Source organism: Meles meles, chromosome 6 (assembly GCF_922984935.1).
Source record: "Meles meles chromosome 6, mMelMel3.1 paternal haplotype, whole genome shotgun sequence".
In the NCBI taxonomy this organism is placed as follows: domain Eukaryota; kingdom Metazoa; phylum Chordata; class Mammalia; order Carnivora; family Mustelidae; genus Meles; species Meles meles.
Genome location: NC_060071.1, coordinates 56,280,995 through 56,296,230, shown reverse-complemented (window position 1 = coordinate 56,296,230; position 15,236 = coordinate 56,280,995). Strand labels below are relative to the sequence as shown.

Here is a 15,236-nt window from a genome sequence, read left to right as displayed (position 1 = left end):
TTAACGCAGCCTTCTCATTGCCACTTTCATATCTCTGTTCCTTAAAGTATGGATGGCAGGATTTAATATGGGACTGATGGCAGTCTATGATGGCAAAAATGTATCCATTGACTTGGTAGGGAAAGGCCACACGTAGAGAAACATGCATGGAGCAAAAAACGAAACCACTACAGTGATGTGAGCTGACAGAGTGATGAATGCTTTGGATAAATCTTTTGAAGAATGTTGTCTGACAGTTATCAGAATAAAGATGTATGATACAATTAAGAAAAAGAAGGTGCCCATAGATATGAAGACACTGTTGGCAGTGACCACAAATTCTAGTTTGTAAGTGTCCATACATGCAAGTTTAATAACCCTAGGGAAATCACAGTAAAAGTTCCCCACATTATTAGGGCCACAGAAAGGTAAATTTATGACAAAAACAAACTGAAACACAGCATGAGTCGCCCAGTGATCCAAGCAGCTACTATCAAAAGCATGCGCATTTGGGGATTCATACTAGTTAGATAGTGGAGAGGCTTGCAAATTGCTGTGTACCTGCCATATGTCATGGCTATGAGTAGTACCATCTCAACTCCTCCCATGACATGAATAAAGAACATTTGTATCATGCAGTTGTGGAAGGAAATGATTTTGCAACCACTTAAAAGATCAGAGATCATCCTAGGAACTGTGGTGGATGAAAGCCCCAGGTCAATGAATGAGTGATATGTTGTGTAAGTGAAAATCCAAAATCACTGTTAACATAATGAAGAGGTTTCCCAAGATAATTCCCACATAGCACAAAGAGAAGAAAAGAAAAAGGAAGACCTGTATTCCAAGGATTGTACAAGTCTCAGTAACATTTCTGAAAGAAATGAAAGAAAGATCAGCTTTGAGGCACTAAAAACTATGTGTTAACTGTTGATAATTTAAATTGGTTACTGACAGACCTTTTATTTAACTGATAGTAAATTATTAACAAAATCATGGGAACCCAGGGTATGGGTTTGGTAGTATGACCAAAGCTGCACTCAGAGGCCATCTGTTGCATTAAATTTGCTCTTATTTATTCAAGTACATGAAGTAATCAGGCAACTTAAGAAGTTAGAAATGGATGTACAAATTAAACTCAAGGAATTCAGGTAAAAGAAAATAATAAAAATTAAGAACAAAAATAATATGTATTGGCTCCTAGAAAATTGAAGAGTGTACATGAGCATATAAAAAAGTTTTTTTGAAACAAAAAATAGACAGACCTTTTAAAAGAATAATAAAAAATTAGAAATGAGTATAGAAGAGTAACAGTTAACATAACAATAGTTAAGACACTTCTGAAGTCTGTTTCTCATAAGTCCTTAAAAACAATTTGCTCCAAAGGAACACATAAATCATACTTATAATTGAAATGTAATAGAGAGACAAAAGGTTTGTATCTTTATAATATAAAAAAAGAGATCAAACTATTCAGTAAAACTTTCAAAACCTACTAGACATAATTGATATCAAAAGAGAATTCACAAATGTCAACTCTGTGTGTAGGTATATTCATTTCTTCTTTACAAATCAAAGAAATAAGATAAAATATATATTAGTTTCCTATTAAATTACAAAGAATTTTGTAGTTATTATCAAAACCAGGAAGCCTCAGTGAAATAGGTATCTTCATACATTGCCGGGGAAATACAGTCTGATTCAAGCATTAAAGAAAACATTTTGAATTATGTATCAGTAATCTTGATCCTTATCATTTGGTGCAATGGTACTCCTTATGGAGTTCTATTTGACAGAAAAAGTTTCTGGCACAGAAATGTTCATTACACTCTGCAGTGGAAAACCTGAACAATTTAAATGCCAAACATTAGTTTTAAGTCTGTTACAATACTTGCATATAATGAAATGTAATAGTTATTAAAATAAAAGTTTATAAAAGAGTTTATAGTAGCACTAGGAAGATTTTTCTCTAGAATATTAAGTGCAAAAAAGTAAACAAATTGCATAGTCAATATTTTAAATAACAGTAATTGATTCTGATTTTTTTAGTATTAAAAAGATCTCTTTAGATTTAAAATATTATTTGGTATATGTACTTTGTTTTTTTGATAAAAACATCAAAAGGACACCTAGTTATTTATTTTGTTGAGCATTCTGTTCTTGGTTTCAGCAGGTCATGATTTCAGGGTCATGAAATGGAGCCCCACATCAGGCTCTGTGCTCAGCATGGAGTCAATTTGAAATTCCCTCACTCTCCTTCTTCCTCTGCCCCACCCCTGCAGATGGTCTCTCACTCTCTAAAATAAATAAATAAATCTTTTTAAAAAATCAAAGAGGATGGAGAGTTCAAGAAATGCTTTATTAAGAATGTTTGAAAACAAGGATTGACTCACAATTATTGGATGACAAATTAACTGAGGAAGTAACACTCTAATTGTTCTCTTGCTTAATCAGCCATCTTCATAAACTGCCAGGAATTGGTTCATAGATGTGATTATTAAGATGTGTGCATGGGTTTGTGAGAGGAGTAGATATAGCTTAGTAACTAAAGGGTCCTGATTAAGCTTCTTGTCATTTATATAAAACTACCATTAAGTTGGAAATTTGGGGGCATTTCCATCCAGATAATTGACAGAGCATCTTCCCTGCTTCAGTTTGACTAGGGTTGGCCATTTGTAATGAATTCTGCTAACCATGAAATAAATAGAAAGAAAGATGTTCTGGTGGTCCCACCCAGTTCAGAGTGAACAAGGTTAGTAATGTTAGGAAATACTTAGCAAATATTAAGAGAGACACAATAAGTGGTAAGTAAATGGAGACAATGAAGTGCAAATGGGATAGAAAAAGCAATGTTATGGGAATATAGCAGATGAACACAAGTAGGTTTTATTCTTTTCCTATTTCCACATATATGAAATTATTTTTTTTACCTCTCCAATTTTACATTGTCTTCTACCTTCTCTTACCTACATGTTCTAAATACTGTTTCTAACATTTTCTCTGTAAACCATGCTTTACCAATTCATTCATACTGCCATCACTGGGCTTTTATTCACATTTAAATCATCTAAATTAAAAGGGCATAATGCTTTGTGGGGGGGGTAGTTAAATCTGGGGAGCATTGTAGAGTCAAAAGGTCATCCTTATCTCATGGAAGAAATTCATAGCAATATCCTCTACCTGCTGAAGAGAATGTGTTTGGTGACTTTCCAAGCTCATCATCAAATTCAGTTTGGAGAAATAAAGTTGAAGCTAAAGAATAATGGCTTCTTGAGATCACATGAGGCTAAGATAAAATATGTAAAACCTATACTTCAGGATCTTATCATAAAAGTGGGTGTTTTATCTTATAAATCCATTAAAATCTCTGAACTAATTTGTCAGATTTGGGAATTCCCACTACTGTTAGTCTAATACTACTGAAATTATGTTTGTCTTGGAGTTTGAGTGATAATTTTTATAAACAAGAAAATCCCACACTACATGAACCTATTAGTCTAACCTTCCATTTATAACATATAATATAATCTATTCATAAACTTTAATTATTATAACTGGACAATTACAATGCAAAATATGGAATTGAGTGTAATCAACATGGTGAAATCAGAATCAGTAGCATGTGTAAAGGACAGGCAGGAAGAACACATAAGGGGAAGAGTGAAGATGTATTGGAAAGAGAGTGAGAAAGTAAAGTGATGAATAGGAGAAGGAATAAGAAAATCCTAGAAAAAATTCCTAAAAGACAAATAAGGAAGATAAAATGATAATCAAAAAAGACATTGGTAGAACTTGCATATCTTTGCATATGTTACTTGAGTAAGTTTAAACCAAAACACATTGATAAATTACAAACACCTGGGTGTGAATTTTATTTGGGTTTTCATTCACTGCTTTAGGTATATTTTGACTGAAAGGATTGAAAGTAATAGTAAAGCTATAGGGAAACTGGCCACTGATATAAAGACAAGTTAAGACTTGGAGCATGTGAATCATGGGTGTGGCAGTGGGGTTTGGTAGAATGGAGAGAGTAGTTCATCAAACTGACAAGTGAGTCACCACTAAAAAATTAGGAAGTAACTGATCAAAAGCATTCGTGTAGCCTTCAGGCACTATTTTACTTACCCTTCTTCTAGTGTTAGTATGCTTTTCACAAATACAAAATTAAAAGTTTTTGGTATAGGCACCCTTTCTGCTTTGTCTAACACTGTATCACCTGCCTAAAACAGTGGCTGGCACATAGAAAAAGTCCAGGAAATATGTGATGAATGAATTTCCTAGAAATAGGTACTGAATTATTTATATAAGAACTAAAACAGTAGCCCTTCCAAATATATAGAGAAAAAATTGAATTTAATCATATCTTCTCCACAAGCTTATATTTCCTGGTTTTAACCCAGTTATACATATAAAAAGTGAGTATTTAGTTGAGTGAAGAAATTTCCACCCTTTCTGTTATAAACATCTGGAATACCATGTATCATTGATGAGGAAATCCTAATGACCTAAGAGAGCTTGTCTGGAGAAAAAGACCATGCACTTGTTTCTCTGCCTTTTTAGAAAACCCTGCTGACTTTGTGAAGCTCTCAGGAGTTCAGAAGCCAAGACTCCATTGAGTTTGGTATCATTCCTGTTGGAGATATTGTATTTTTCAGTCATTCAGGGCCTGGAGAGACCCTTCTTTAAGCAAGAAATATAGATACATATTAAACAAATAAGATGATCAGAATTATAAGTTTGTATAGAAGTGGGAAAGAACTTTGAGAGAATCTTGTTCAGTTACTGCATTCTACAGGTAGAGAACATGGGGCTCTCTGCTCAGCAGGAAGCCTGCTTCCCCCTCTCTACCCGCCTACCTCTGCCTACTTGGGATCTCTGTCTGTCAAATAAAATTAAAAAAAAAAGAAGGAAAAGGACAAAAATATTTTCAATAAAAGAAAACTTTTGACACAAATATTTTACAGAAGAGCAGACACTGAAGCAGAGTTAAGTGGGTTAGGGAGAGGGATGCAATCATGACAGGTGTGGTTTTATAATTCAAAAGCATCTTTCCTATCTGCCTGTTCAGCCACAGGATATACATTTTTAGGAGAAGAGAAATTCAGAGAACTTTGTCTTAATTTCTTTTTTTTTTAAATTTTTTAAAGATTTTATTTATTTATTTGACAGAGAGATCACAAGCAGGCAGAGAGGCAGGCAGAGAGAGAGGGGGAAGCAGGCTCCCTGCCGAGCAGAGAGCCCAATGTGGGGCTGGATCCCAGGACCCTGAGATCAGGACCTCAGCTGAAGGCAGAGGCTTAACCCACTGAGCCACTCAGGTGCCACTTTGTCTTAATTTCTGTGCACAATCTTCCCTCAAAGACTAAATCTGTATTAGATTCTTCATAAAGGGAAATAAGCTAATTAGGTGCAAAGGAGAGTGACCTACTGTTATCTCAGATAAGAGCAATACTGAGCCCAGTATTAGTTTCTCTTGGGGGACTAAATGTTTGAGTCATATTGGTTTGCTCATGAGAAAAATAGAAAAGAATTCCTGGTGATGAATGGGGGTTGAGGGAAGAGGGTAAGTTTTGAGGCAGGATGTTGGTTTGTGTAAAATATCCCTATATAGATTTGATGATCTTCAGGATGAATTGTTTGAAAGCACTGAGATGGAAGGGTAAGGGTGAAAACATATCCTGAGTGGACAGACATACCTTCACTTATCGTACCAAACTTGAAGAAATAGATATAAAACCCATGATATGTCAAGATAATTCTTGGGGGTAAGGATAAATTGATTATTTTCCTAATATCAATTATAGCCAGTGTTAACCTGTATATATTTACCTATGGTCCCAAACTTTGGAGTGTTGAGGATGAAGGTCTTCTTGTATGCTTTTGACCCTTATTGTTCCTGAGTTCACTGGATACAAGTAAAATTTGTATATTATTGGATCAGTTTTTTAAGAGATAAAGGTGACACAGATAAGAGGAAAAAAGAGGAAAATGTAGGGAGTTATTTTGAATTGTTCCTAAGGGGAGCATGTTACCTGGGGGAGATACTCATTCAAAGGACCTATAATAAGGCATTGAAACTAGACTAGTGTATCTTTGTAAAAGTAAGTCTTTATCTATTTTTGATGTGGAGATACAAAGAATCTGATCTCCAGGCTATAATGGGGCCCCAGATTGTGAAGGATCTATCTTTGCTTAGAGCTGTATTTGCTCAGAGTTGTATTCTATTTTCTCAGTTCAGAATAAGGAAAATCATAATTCTCTTGACTGCAGATGATAATTTCAAATTAATTTTCAAAAATTATTGACATTACAAAATATATAAACAATGATATAAACTGGAGAATACTGTGGGCTGATAAATTAAAAAATAAATAGCGATGCATGGTCAAGTACATGAATCAGTATATATAAGATGAGGTAAAGCTATTTATTTGCCTAGAAGAAGCACAACTACTCTAAGATGAGAGGAAAATTTCTCCTGTTGCTTCCCAGCCCCCTGAAGACTATTCTGCAACACAGTGCCCCAGTCCTGATATTCCTGTGTTCTAAGTCAGACACTATCCCAGGCAGAATAACATATTAAGATGACTGAGTACATTTAGGTAGAAATAAAGTCCTGAGGAGTTGACCAGACACAGAACAAGCTGTGATTTGAGAGTCATTCTCTGAGGAATGGATCTTCGGTTTGCTTGGCAGCAGAAAAAGCTGCTGGGTCAAGAGGAGCAAAGGTTGCTAAGGTAGGGTTTATGGGACCTAGAAGTATCAGAGAGGGCTGAGACCACTGATTTATATAGACTGCCTCAGTTGAGATTGGCCTAAGTTTTGAATTGGCTTAAGTCCACAAAAGATTCTCATTAGTAGATTTCACCATAGAGTACTGAAGACATACAAGCAGAGAAAATTAATAGAGAAAAGGAGAAAGAAAAGGGATAAAGTACTGTAATCCCGTGACCTTTGATTGAATGTATAAAGAAAGCCCAAACAGTATTCAAGAAATGATTCACATTACTTGTTTTTTACTCTTTGTTGGTTTTATTCATTTATTTAATGAAAATAGTTATTGAGCATTTTCTGTGGAGTTGCCACTTGTGTTATAGCAGTAACCATGATGTACTCAGCCCCTTTCTCACATGAAACTTAAAATGTAATGAGGAAGACATACATTGAATAAGAAATTATGAGTGTGGCTGATGTTATAAAAGTGGCACTAGGGAGTGATATACACAATGGAAAGAGCTCTCCTGGACCCAGGTTCTTGGAAGTGTTTCTTAATAAAATGATGTTGAAACTGAGAATTGAGGGAATGAACAGATGTTAATAGGCAAAGCATAAAAGACGGTTTCTTCAGACAAAATGATTAGCTAGGGCAAAGCCTCAAGATGAGAGAGAATGAAGTTTATTGTTTTAAGGTTTTATTTATTTATTTTTTAGAGAGATAGAGAGAGAAAGATAGCGAGCATGAATTGAGGGTACGTCAGATGGATAGAATCTTAAGCAGACTCTGTGCTGAGCATGGAACCCAATGTGGTACTCAACTCAAGGCTCCATCTCACAACCCTGAGATCATGACCTAAGCTGAAGCCAAATTTTGACGCTTAACTGACTGAGCCACAGGCTGCTCCAAGAAAATGAAAATTCTAGGCAATCAGAAGAAACCAAATTGCCTCTGGTGTTGTAGATAGGGCAAGAGCATGTTGTCCTCTGAATCTGGAGAGGAGGATGGGGGTCTGGTCTTGGATGTCTTGATAAATCTTGAAAAGGAGTTTATATTTTAATATAATAACAATGGAATGGTAAGTATGTGAAGGGTCTTAAGGGAAAGATCATGTGCTTAGATTTATATGTATTTTTCAAAATCTTTCATTCTGAATGCCAATAATGGGAATGAAGGGAGATGAGATTTGAAGGGGGGAAGACATTTAGTGACTTAATATCCTATTTGAAAAATTACTTGTGAAGACTTAGACAAGAATGGTGACATTTGGGGCACCTCGTGGCTCAGTCTTTAACCATCTGCCTTTGGCTCAGGTCATGATTCCAGAGTTCTGGGATAGAGCCCCACATCACAGGGAGCCTGTTTCTCCCTCTTCCACTCCCCCACTTGTGTTCCCTTTCTCCCTCTGTCTCTCTCTGTCAAATAAGTAAATAAAATCTTTAAAAAAATAAGGAATGGCAAAACAATGAACACTGTTATGCTGTAAATAAAAAAATAAAAATAAATAAATAAATTAAAAAAATAAGGAATGGTGACAATTGGAAGAAAACAAAGGACATATTAAAGAGGTGTTTAGAGGTTGGAATTAATATGATTTGCTGATTTATTAATTGTTGGGGATTAGGGAAGGGAAGAGTCCATTATTATTTCTAGATTTTGCACTGGGGAACTGGGTTAATATTGGTGCTGCTTATTGTGACTAGAGACTTGAAAGAGCAGTGGGTTCAAGGATGAGATGATTAGTTCATTTCCAATCTACTGAGTGGGAGATGCCCTTGAAACATCAAGTCAGCAGGCAGTTAAATTTATGAAGTAGGAATTCAAGAAATAATACCCTGACTTAAGAATGCAAGCTTTTAGCTGAGACGGTAATTAAAGCCAAAGGAATAGATGTCCCCCAGGGATAGAATATGGAGTGAGAAAAGACCAAAGAGGCAATTCTGAGGAACACTAATTATGGTCGTGGAGCAGATGTGAGAACCCCCTGCTACTGGGAAGAAATTCCCAAAGAGTAGGAGGAAAAGTAAGAGACTATAGTTTCTCAGAACCCCAGTAAAGTATTTGAAAGAGGGAGTGGTTAGCAATTTCAAGTAAAGAAAAACTTCCCTTCCAGATGAATACCAAAGCATTAAAAGAAGTATTAGTTATTAATTTACATGGAGGAAGCAGAGATGTTATTGGACAGGTTTTTGGAGAAATACAGGAAAAATAATATAGGCATTATTTTCCTTAATTGGGTAGATTTTATTTAGAGAGCAGTAGAAACAAATTTGTCAAAAAGTTATGTGTAGCTTTAATAAATCATTTAGTCCATTTGTAGAAATGCTCAATTAAATTGAATATGCCTCACCATTTTTGGCTTTACATTTATCCAAGTCTTCAAACTCAGATATATAAGCTCTTGGGGTCGGATATAAATTGCCTGACTGGCAAACCATATTCAAAGAAACCAGAATCTCTAAACACATACCTGACTGATTATTCCTTTGTGAAACATCTATCATTTCAATGAGGTTCTTTTGTTCCTTAAGCATAAACTGGAATAATTGGATTTTGTAACTTATTCATTTTTAGAATAATAGAGCATGAGAAAAAAGTTCACAAATCTCTGGGGTGCCTCATTGGCTCAGGTGGTTCAAACTCTGACTCTTGATGTTAGCTGAGATCATGATCTCAGTGTTGTGAGTATTAGGCTGTGTGCTAGGCATAGAGCCTGTTTAATATTCTCTTTCTGCCTCTCCCTCTGCCCCTCCCACCTAAAAAAATCATTAGCAAATCTTTGATTTGTATTTACTTAAATTATTCATCATGTTAAAAAGTTTCTCTTCTTAGGGGTGCCTGGGTGGCTCAGTGGGTTAAAGCCTCTGCCTTCGGCTCAGGTCATGATCCCGGGGTCCTGGGATCAAGCCCCGCATCGGGCTCTCTGCTCCGCAGGGAGCCTGCTTCCTCCTCTCTCTCTGCCTGCCTCTCTGCCTAGTTGTGATTTCTCTCTGTCAAATAAATAAAATATTAAAAAAAAAAAAGTTTCTCTTCTTAACTTACAACTGTCCGAATCTAAACAAATATAGCATCCTTAAAATAACTAACAAAGAGTTGATTTTCTTCTTATTCTAAGTTAAACTAAAATAAAATAGAAATTTAAAAAAATAGAGTACTGGGGCACCTGCGTGGCTAAGTCGGTTAAAGCAACCGACTGGATTTCAGTTTGAGTCATGCTCTCAGGGTCCTGGGATCAAGCCCAGTGTTGGGTTCCCATTTAGTGGGGAGTCTGCTTGTCTCCCTCTTCCTCTCTCTGCCTCTCCCCATACCACTGTTCATGCACCCACTCTCTCTTTCTAAATTAAATAAATCTTTAAAATAGAACATTGATTTTGATTTAAACAAATGCACCTTATTTATTGAAATCGTAAGTTTACTCTGAGTTATATTTATCAATTCTTTGAGGTTTGTCTTCATAGTTGAGAGTAAATACAATTAGCAAGTCACAGAAAATGTCACCCTGAAAACGGTATTCAAATATTATGTTTACTTCTGAAAATCAGCTCAGTTTTCTATTCTCATCTCTCCTGGTGATGTAAGTAGGTGAAGTCAATTTATTCTCTGTGGTTAACAAAATAAAGTCACCTCGAACTAAACAATCAATTTCTACAGGGGGACCTTTGCTAAACTGTCACCCCCTAAAAAAATTCTTATCATTGCAGTGATAACAGTCACATAACTTTCTGTGTTCTTGGTGAGCTTGAAGCATGTTGTATGTGGATCTGCTCCATTCATTGTGAGATCCCACTAGGACCCACAATCCATTTGCCCAGTCTTCTCATGGCCACTCTCATGTCTTTGTTTCTTAATGTATAGATGGCAGGATTCAAGAGGGGGGTGATAGCAAAGTCAACAATGAAAAAGTATTTATCCAATGGTGTTGTAGGGAAAGGCCACACATAGAGAAACATGCATGGTGTAAAGACCAAAATCACGACAGTGATATGAGCTGACAGTGTGACAAATGCTTTGGACAAGTCCCCTGAAGAACGTTTCCAGACAGTGACCAAAATGAAGATATAGGATATAATTAAAGAAAAGAAGGTAGCCATGGATATAAACCCACTGTTAGCGATGATTACAAACTCCAGCTTGTAAGTGTCTACACAAGCAAGTTTCATGACCCGAGGAAAGTCACAGTAAAAACTATCTACTTCATTAGGGCCACAGAAGGGCAAGTTTATGACAAAAACAAACTGAGACACGGCATGGATTATCCCCACTATCCAGGCAGCCACTACAAAGGAAACACACATTTTGGGGCTCATGATGGTCAGATAGTGGAGAGGCTTACAGATTGCAGTGTACCGGTCATAAGCCATGGCTATGAGCACCACCATTTCACCTCCACCCACGAAATGAATAAAAAATATCTGTATCATGCATTTGGGAAAGGTAATGATGTTGCAGTTAGTGAAAAGATTAGAGATCATTTTGGGGACTGTGGTAGATGATAGACCTATATCAAGAAGAGAGAGGTTGGCCAATAGGAAGTACATGGGGGTGTGTAAATGAGAGTCGGTAATTACCATGAACACAATGAAGAGGTTTCCCAGGATAATTCCCATGTAGAACACAGAGAAGAACCAAAAGAGGAAAAGATGCATCTCCCATGAATTTGAAAGTCCAATCAATACAAATTCAGATACCACAGAGTCATTTGTTGTATCCATTAGGCTCAAGCAGTAGAGAAGATGCTGAAATATTCTAAAGGTAGAAAATAAGGCAGATTTGAGAAATCCGGGAAGTGAACATTGATACGGTGTTTGCCCATCAGTGATTTGTGTAAAATATGTTACAAGTGTCTAATTCTGAAGTTAGAACACCTACAGAGAGGGCAGATGAAGGGAAGATTAATAAATGAGATAATGAAAAGTCCAGCTAGCGTGAAAGGGAAAGAAATCATATGAGAATAACTAAGGCAGGTAAAGTGGAGGAATTAGGAACAAAGAGAACATATTCCTGGTAGAGTTTCTTTACCATGTTTATTTTGCAATTTTGGGCTTCTTAAGTCTTCTTCATATATGTTTGAGAAAATGTTTTCTGTGTCTTAAATAGTTAGCTATGATTTGAATGTTCAAACTCTTAATCATATTTGTGCACTTGTATATACCATAGCATAATGTACTGTCTGATTATTCTTTTACTTTGCACCTGCAAAATTTCAGGCATTAATCCATCATGGAATAGTGAATAGTGACCAGCCAATGAATTTAACAGTGTTGACTCTAAGAGGAGTCATAGCTTAAAATGAATAGGCTTCCCAATCCTATCTTGTTTCATTTATTCTTCTCCTATCCCCCTAACCCCCCATGTTGCTTCTCCATGTCCTCATATCAGGGAGATCATATGATAGTTGTCTTTCTCCGATTGACTTATTTCACTAAGCATGATAGGATTGGGAGGGAGACAAACCATAAATGACTCTTAATCTCACAGAACAAACTGGGGGTTGCTGGGGGGAGGTAGGGTTGGGAGAGGGGGAGGGCGTTATGGACATTGGGGAGGGTATGTGCTATCGTGAGTGCTGTGAAGTGTGTAAACCTGGCGATTCACAGACCTGTACCCCTGGGGATAAAAATACATTATATGTTTATTAAAAAAAAAAATTTGGAAGGGGAGGCGAACCATAAGAGACTATGGAATCTGAAAAACAACCTGAGGGTTTTGAAGGGTCAGGGGTGGGAGGTTGGGGGAACAGGTGGTGGGTAATGGGGAGGGCACGTTCTGCATGGAGCACTGGGTGTTGTGCAAAAACAATGAATACTGTTACGCTGAAAAAATAAATAAAATGAAAAAAATAAAAAAGAAAACATATATATTTATATATAAAAAATATATATTATATGTTTATAAAAAAAAATTGGAAGGGGAGGCTAACCATAAGAGACTATGGACTCTGAAAAACAACCTGAGGGTGTTGAAGGGTCAGGGGTGGGAGGTTGGGGGAACAGGTGGTGGGTAATAGGGAGGGCACGTATTGCATGGAGCACTGGGTGTTGTGCAAAAACAATGAATACTGTTATGCTGAAAAAATAAATAAATTAAAGTAAAAAAAAAAAAAGAATAGGCTTAGTTCTCTGATAGTTTCCAGTATTGTCACTGCAACTAGTGACTTGGAGAATTAAGATGTACCTTAAATTGGTGAAATTCTAAATCCCAGAGTGTCAGCAGACTCAGAAAAAGGGCTTCTGCTTACTTTGCTAGGATTGAGAGAGCATTTGTGTTTTTGATAGGTCTGTTCTAGGATTAATGAGTGGCAATTCAAACGCAAAACTCAGAGACAATGGTGTTATCACTGAAACAAAATATTTAATCATGATACATGAAAAGCATGTAAAAAATACAGGACTCCAGCGAGTCATGAAAGAGAAAGGTCATGCAATCATGTCTTCCAGTATTTGAAGCTGAGCTTAGCTAAAAAGCTATTTAAGGGTGAGTAAAATTACTGCAACTTTTCAAGGGGAAAATATGTTATGGCTGTGAGTAGGTAGACAAGTGAAGATGTGTATATATAATCTATCATTATTTCAAGTGAAAAATTAAATGTACAATTAAAAGATACAATTAGATATGAGAAGATACAGAAAAGGGAATTTGATAAGATTAGTACCAAAATGAGTTTTGCCATTATAAGTGATGCAAATTTAGAGTTGTTGAGATGTCCACTAAATTATTAAGTAACTAAAATTGTTTACAAAGGACTATGTATTATGTGATCTGCTCTTTATTATTACACACTACAAAAATATGCAAGTATATACATCAACATCACAAGATCACTTTGGATAATTATTTTAGGTAATTTTAATAATAAAAACTGCTCATCAGTGTTTTGTAGTTTTCTCCATTGTCCATGTTTTTTTTTAAAGATTTATTTGTTTTAGAGAGTGAGAGAGAGATCATGAGTGAGCAAGGGGCAGAGGGAGAGCTTGAGAATCTCAAGCAGACTCCCTGCTGAGCACAAAGACCTGGTTATGTGTTTGAAATAAAAATTATGAAAAGGAGGAAACTGAACTATAAATACAGAGAAGAGACTGGTAGTTGCCAAGGGGAAGGTGTTGGGGTTATGGGCAAAATAGGGTAAAGAGGAGTGGGAAATGAAGGCTTCCTATTATGGAATGAATAAGTCACTTGGATAAAAGTTACAGCACAAGGAATATAGTCAGTGGTATTGTAATAGCATTGTGTGTTGATAGATGTTAGCTACACTTGTAATGAGCGTAATCAATAATAATCATGAAAAGGAAATGAAAGCAACAAGAGAAATAGGGGCAAGAAAAGGAAAAATAATTCTGTGAAATATGATTGAAGTATGCATATATGTAATACAAGGTAATTATTAATTATTACCATTATTATTATTTTGGTATAGTTTTTGACTTTTACTACTTCTGGTTAAACCAACATCTTTCAGCCAATAAATGACAATTCCTGGGTATGGTATGAAGAAAACCTTCATGCTTCATACCTAATTTCAACCAGAAGTGTACCTGCTTCCTTGTTTAGAGAACATTAATATATGTGAAAGACATTTGGGTCAAGGAATATAAAATATTGGTAGCTGGATGGTATTTTACAGAATGTGGGTGTGCTTGTTATTTGTAATAGGCAAGTCCTACACCAAGAACAGGAAATGTCTAATACAAGACACCCTTTACCTTGACAACTGAAATTTCTTGTTCCCAATATTTCCTTATATTTTCTAGAACAGATAAGACTGAAGAAATCTGTCTGAAGAGAAAAGCTAGATATTTGTAGTGAAAACAGACTTACCAGTAACTCTTCATACTACTTTGTTTTGATTACCCTGTTTAAAGAGGACCCCATCTTACCTTTACCTTTCCTTTCCTTTCCTTCCCTTCCCTTCCCTTCCTTTCCCTTCCCTACCCTTCCTTTCCCTTTCCTTTCCTTTCCTTTTTTCTTTTCTCTTTTTCGCTTTCCTTTCCTTTTCTCTTTTTTCTAATTTGAGCATAGTTGACATACAATGCTACAACAGTTTCAGGTGTACAGCTTAGTGATTTGACAAGTTTATACATTATGTTTTGTTTACCACAGGTATAGCTACCATCTGAAGAGGACACCATCTTTTGTTCAAGACTTACAAGAAATTACCTCTAACATTTAGCTAGTTTATCCTAAAATACTGTGTTCATCTTAGCACATAAGCAAAGAGTGAATTCAAACCAGTTAAAAATTTTAGTTCTTTCTTTCTCTGATTGACTTATTTTGCTTAGCATAATACCCTCTAGTTCCATCCACATCATTGCAAATGGCAAGATTTCAGTTTTTTGATGGCTGAATAGTTTTACATTGTATATATATACCACATCTTCATTATCCATTCATCTGTTTATGAGCATCTAGGCTCTTTCCATAGTTTGGCTATTGTGGACATACCCTTCTTAGAGGTATGAAGACCTCTTAGACCTCTTTCTTAAAGGTATTGGAGAATCAGAAATTCTCTGAAAGCAGAGTCCCCTAAGAGTTTACTCTCCTTACTGGA

The 15,236-nt window shown here is 36.0% G+C and overlaps 1 protein-coding gene and 1 pseudogene across 1 annotated transcript; both read right to left on the bottom strand.

Moving 5' to 3' along the window:
* LOC123943574 lies at positions 1 to 9,905 on the bottom strand (annotated as a pseudogene).
* Positions 9,906 to 10,461: 556 nt separating this feature from the next.
* Positions 10,462 to 11,403, bottom strand: LOC123943573 (olfactory receptor 4F6-like). Its single transcript, XM_046007846.1, has one exon. It carries the CDS (start codon positions 11,401 to 11,403, stop codon positions 10,462 to 10,464), a length of 942 nt encoding a protein of 313 aa, XP_045863802.1.
* Positions 11,404 to 15,236: the final 3,833 nt, after the last annotated feature.

Bases quoted from the DNA above. Each gene is read 5' to 3' on its own strand.
- LOC123943573 (XM_046007846.1), bottom strand. From the start codon at position 11,403: ATGGATACAACAAATGACTCTGTGGTATCTGAATTTGTATTGATTGGA.